The sequence below is a fragment of the Otolemur garnettii genome, unplaced genomic scaffold, assembly GCF_000181295.1.
Source record: "Otolemur garnettii isolate 467f Iridium unplaced genomic scaffold, OtoGar3 scaffold00018, whole genome shotgun sequence".
NCBI classification, from domain to species: Eukaryota; Metazoa; Chordata; class Mammalia; order Primates; family Galagidae; genus Otolemur; species Otolemur garnettii.
Window position 1 is genome coordinate 1,081,592 of NW_003852413.1, and position 6,039 is coordinate 1,087,630.

At 50.0% G+C, this 6,039-nt stretch overlaps 1 protein-coding gene across 8 annotated transcripts in view; it reads right to left on the reverse strand.

Annotated features, from left to right (window-relative positions):
* Positions 1-6,039, reverse strand: part of ASPSCR1 (ASPSCR1, UBX domain containing tether for SLC2A4) — a 44,488-nt gene that overhangs the window by 29,627 nt on the left and 8,822 nt on the right. For all 8 annotated transcript variants that reach the window (XM_012803166.2, XM_023511085.1, XM_023511088.1 and 5 more), the window contains exon 4: positions 3,598-3,698. In XM_012803166.2, coding sequence (XP_012658620.1) covers positions 3,598-3,698 — 101 coding nt within the window. The remainder of the gene's footprint in view (positions 1-3,597; positions 3,699-6,039) is intronic.

Sequence of the window (6,039 nt, forward strand, 5' to 3'; positions counted from 1 at the left end):
GGCCGATGCCCTACTCCTTGAGCCACAGGAGCCCCCCCCATACCCATATTCTGTCTCTGAATCGATAAACGGTGCTCTCCACTTTAAACACCCTAAGTTAAAACATAGGCCCTCCCACTCCAGGCTGGGCAGATGGGGAAGAATGCCCAGAGTTCAGCATGGCTATCTACACCCACCCACAGGGTAGTTTGTCAGGCTACGGAGAAAATAGGGTTACTCAGGGCCAGCAGCCCAGAGGACCCCCCCCACTCACCGGGTGCCTCTGCAGTAGAGTCAGAAGGAGGGAAGCAGCCAGTCCCAGTGGGGGGAGATAGCCCCAGGTGTTACCCACACCAGTTTTCGAAGACTTCAAACCAACAGAGGTCCATAAAACATTTCATTTTTCTACAGATTATACTTGTTCAAAGGATATTTTCAGTATATTGAGTTAATTATACATATTATATAAAATTAATTAGTCCCATTCTTTTCTTTTTTTTTGAGACATAGTTTCACTATGCCACCCTTGGTAGAGTGCAGTGCTGTCACAGCTCACAGCAACCTCAAACTCTTGGGCCCAAGCGATTCTCCTGCCTCAGCCTCCCAAGTACCTGGAACTACAGGTACCTGCCACAATGCCCGGCTATTTTTGTTGTTGTTGTTGCAGTTGTCATTGTTATTTAGCTGGCCCAGGCTGGGTTCAAACCCACCAGCTTCAGTGCTTGTGGCTGATGCTGTAACCACTGTGCTATGGGCACCGAGCCTATCTATGTTTTTTTTTTTTTTGAGACAGAGTCTCTCTATGTTGCCCTTGGTAGAGTGCCACGACATCACAGCTCACAGCAACCTCAAACTCTTGGGCTTAAGCGATTCTCTTGCCTCAGCCTCCCTAATAGCTGGGACTACAGACATCCACCACAATGCCTGGCTATATTTTTGGTTGTAGTTGTCATCGTTTGGCAGGCCCAGGCTGGGTTCAAATCAGCCACCCTCAGTGCATGTGGCCGGCACTGCAACCACTATGCTATGGGTGCCCAGCCCCCATTCTTATTTTTTCTTTAACATAGTTACAAGAACATCTCAGTTACCACTCCCATGGCCTAAATTACGTGCTCTCCTGGCATTCCCAGTGGCCAGTGCTAGGGGACCAGGGCTGGGCCATGGGCCACTCTCCAATGTGATGCCCCCGTGCAAAGGTGCTGCTCCCCTCTGAACATGCGCCATCTCCCACTCCAGGAATCACCCATGAAGCAGGCTTTATCCCACGACACCTCGCTAACCTCCACAAGGTTCTTTAGTGGGCTGTGTGGCCTGCAGTCCCCTAGTCAGGATACCCCAGCACAGCCCTTAGATCGCCCTTCCCCTCTTATTCCTTCTGGAGAGCGTTAAGGGAGGAAGAAGCTCCTGCCTGTCCCACCCTATGGGGATTGGAATTCTCAATGCTGCCTGCGCAGGCTCAGGCCACCCCAGAGCTGCTGAGCAACAGCCCCCTCCCCTCATACGGACCTGTCAGGGACCAGCTGCTCACCAGCAACCCCTTGTGCAGCCCCGGCATTTAAACCTCATGGTGGAGGGGCTGGAAACACAATCTGCCTTGGGGTCTCGCTCATGGCAGTAAGTGCCAGCAACCAAGACAAAGCTCAGGTCTGCACTTTTGGAATGAAATTTAAAGAAACGCCACATCTAGGTCCAGCAAATCTACCAGTGTAAAATATCCTACAAGAGGATGGGGGCTGTTGGGATGCAAAGACACCTATCCACGGCCTGATGTGCCCTGCTCATCCAGTATCATGCTAGAAACCCTTTGCGGGTGGCCTGTACACAGAGGAAGCCACATCACAGCCAGGAAACAGCAAGAAGGGGGTCACCATAACAGAAGCTACAGAGAGACATCTGTGCCATGTCCACCAGCAAAAGTCAGGCACAAGTCACCTTGCAGACTCGCTGGTTTACATACTGAAATGGACTCGTGAACACATACTACACACACGCCCAACTGTCACCAGGCCCAAGGGTGTGTGGGAGGGTAGTGGCCCCTCCCCTGCTGTTCTGCTGACCCCCATTCCTTAACTACATGGTACCTAAGAGGCTCCCACCCTAGCTCTCAGGACTTCTCAAGCCAGCAGGCTCCCAGGAGATTTTTCCAGACTCCTGCCATGGGGTGCCCTGGCTGCCACATCTGGGAGCCATATCTAGTGGGTCCATGCTCACCTAACCCCATAGTCTGTTCTTGACTATGCAGGCACTCCCAGTTTAGAAGGCCCAAGTCTCATCCTCCCCAGAGAAGAGCACAGAGCAAGAGGAACTCAGGATCCCACTGCCTCTCCATCCCTACACCACTGCTCAGTCCAAGGCTCCTCTTGACCGGGTGGTACTGGGCTCAGTTTCTGGGCTTCAAGATATAGACTATATCTTTCTTAGTTCCCTCACTTGGTACATTTTGGGAGGGAGAAGAATCACATGCTTGTGCTCAGCCCACCCCCCCCACAAGCCTTCATTTGTCCTCAAACCCCCTTTGAACCTGGCCCCTTAGCCACTGGGAATGCTCATGCTAGGGTCTCTGAGACTGCAGCTCCCATGGCCGTCAGCATGACACCTGCCACACTGTCAGCACAGGTTGTCTCCAGTGGCATTAGCCTCCCCCCTGGGGCCACCTCGAATGCCCCACCAGTCCCCTTCATACGAATGGGAACTGCAATGCCAGGCCCTGTTCTTGGCACTCAAAACACCTGACTCCTCCACCTGCAATACAGTTGTGGAGACAGGTATGCAGGGCGAGCAACTCCACTAGCACCACACAGGAGACCCCGCATCCTTCTGAAGTCCCTTCTACTCTGTCACTTAGGCCTTTGAAAGTGAACAAAGACTTCCAACCCACACTAAGAGGAATAAAATTTAAACCATTAATCAACAGAGGAAAACAAATACATCAATTATTAAGATTTTCTTTTCTCGGCTCGGCGCCTGTGGCTCAAGCGGCTAAGGCGCCAGCCACATACACCTAAGGTGGTGGGTTCAAATCCCCAGCCTGGGCTCGCCAAACAACAATGATGGCTGCAACCAAAAAAATGGCCGGGCGTTGTGGCGGGCGCCTGTAGTCCCAGCTACTTGGAAGGCTGAGTCAGGAGACTCGCTTGAGCCCAGGAGTTGGAGGTTGCTGTGAGCTGTGATGCCACGGCACTCTATCCAGGGGGATAGCTTGAGGCTCTGTCTCAAAAAAAAAAAATTTTTTTCTTTTCTCACAAGGGAATCTGACACTCACAGAATTTACCAGTTGAGAATCCCCAAAACACTGATTCAGTGCAGGAAAAGCAGGTAGGCAGAGAGCTGACCCAGCACCCTACTCTGCCATTCACCAGGCCCTCAGGGATGTCTCAGGCCCCTACAGGACAGAAACATATCCTTGCTCTTCTAAAAGAGCAAGGCCGGAATGCTGTGCTGGAAACTCAGTTAGATAAGCCGCAGGTGACCCACTCTTGCTGGTGCCAGCCAACAAGTCAGGAGCCCACACTCATCCTCCTACCTAGACCACAAAGCACTAAGTGGCACTGGCCAGCCGGGCAGAGTCCCCACCGCTTAGGGTGGGGAAGAGCCAGGAACCCACCTGCTGACACTCACCTGGTCTGTGGAAAATGGCTGAGAAGCTCCCAGAGGGTCTGGCCTGAACAGAAAGTGTCCTGCAACCTGGAGCCATCGTCCAGCTGCACTGCAATGCGAACCTGGAGGTCAAGATACGAGGGCTCCATGAGGAGGAAGGTGGCCATCCCAGCACAGCCCAGGCCCCCAGGGAGAAGGGCTGCCCTTCTGTGCACTCTGGAGACTAGAGGTACATGGAGCTTCCCCCACTACAGGGGGAGGTGCTGTGCGAGGGAGATATACTTCAAGGGCCAGCCCTGTGCCTCATCAGAGTCCAGCCACAGCCTTCTAAGAGACTGAGCTGAGCTGCTCCCAGATTCCTGACCCACAGAAACCATGTGAGATGGTGAATGTCCGCTGCTGTCTTATGATGCCAACTTTTAGGGTAATTTGTCATTTGGCTATAAGTAACCAGGACATTGTATCTTCTCAATTTTTTTCCATAAATGAACATGCTACTTTTATTTATTTATTTGTTTTTGGAGACGAGAGTCTCACTATGTTGCCCTTGGTAGAAATGCCATGGCATCACAGCTCACAGGAACCTCAAACTCTTGGGCTCAAGAGATTCTCTTGCCTCAGCCTCCCAAGTAGTTGGGACTACAGGCACCCGCCACAACGCCTGGCTGGTTTTTTTTTTTGGGGGGGGGGGTTTGGAGTTGTCATTGTTGTTTGGCAGACTCGGGCTGGATTCAGCCGAGTTGAACCCGCCAGCTCCCAGGTACATGGCTGGCACCCTAGGTGCTGAGCTACAGGCGCTGAGCTGAACATGCTACTTTTATAAGTCTATTTTTCATGCTTATGTCTCTGAACAGAAGCACAAGACTATAACCCCAAAGCAGGGAATCTCCCTTACAGTTTCTCTGCCAAGCGACAGTCACACTAGGATGCAGTTACAAAGCCCAGGCACGGACACACATGGACAGCAGCTCCTGTCGGAAGCAAACTTGCTACCCAAGCCACAGCGGCCCTGATGTTATCACCACAGGGCTCTTCCTTTATGTGCACATTGACAGTAATGCTCAACAGTGCATAGAGAAGGTGCTCTGTGTGAGTGCGTGTCACAGGCTCCTTTCTGCTCCCGTGGTCTTGGGGAACCCTCATAGGAACCCAGGGATCCTTCGTGTAGCAGTTTAAAGATCACAGTTGTAATGGGAAAAGACTGGTGTCGGGGTCAGTCCCAGCCCCCTGACTCTGGTGCTGGCCAGTGGTAGGCTTTGGAGAGCTACTACTGCTCCCAAGGCCAAGCCTCCTGGTCTCTTTATAAGGATAAAAACCTGCTTTCCTCTGTGATGGGAGGACGTACAATTACATAAGTAGAGGACCAGCAAGGCAGGAAAGACAGAGCAGTTGTGCTATGCCTGCTGATTTTGTCTACAATAACCCCACTCATGCTCACTAAAATCTCTAGAATCTGAATGTTCTGAACTTGGTGAAGAGCAGTGGACACAGTCAGAGTGTGGCTGGGGTCCTGCTGCAGGGGGTCTGGAGCAGCCCTGGGCCCCACCATGGTCCAGATAAAAAATGAAAGATCCACACAGCATTTCAGGCTCTAAGATTTTGGGGAATTCCATGACAAGAAACATCAGTTTGGTGGGTGAATTGGCTGAGAAGCTGAGAAATGTATAGCACAATTAACCTCACACACACCAAAAAAAAAAGGAAAAGAAAAGAAAAAATAATTGCATGAAGAATTAGAAGTCTTGGCCTACCATGGTGTCTCACACATGTAATCCCAGCACTTTGGGTAAAGTGGGAGGATCACCTAAGGCCAAGAGTTCAAGAAGAGGTCCCCCCAAATACTCTCCCTCTTCCCATATCCCCCTCCCCTCTCCTCTCTCTCCTCTTCCCTTCTACTTTATGGACTATAGTTATGTTTTGCCATTCGTATGAATGTGTAGGTGATTATATATCGATTTCATCAGTAGTGTTGAATATACTACTTTTTTTTCCCATTCTTGAGACACTTTACTAAGAATATGTTCCAGCTCCATCCAGGTAAACATAAAAGATGTAAAGTCTCCATCTTTTATGGCTGCATAGTATTCCATGGTGTACATATACCACAATTTGTTAATCCATTCATGGGTCAATGGGCACTTGGGCTGTTTCCACATCTTAGCTATTATGAATTGGGCTGCATTAAACGTTCTGGTGCAAATGTCTTTGTTGTAAAATAATTTTTGATCATCTGGATATATACCTAGTAGAGGAATCACAGGATTGAACGGTAGGTTTACTTTTAGTTCCTTGAGTATTCTCTCAACTTCTTTCCAAAAAGGTCATATTAGCTTGCATTCCCCTCAGCAGCATACAAGTATTCCCTTCTCTCTACATCCATGCCAACATCTATAGTTTTGGTATTTTGTGATGTGGGCTAATCTTACTGGGGTTAGATGATATCCTTTTTTTTTTTTTTTTTTT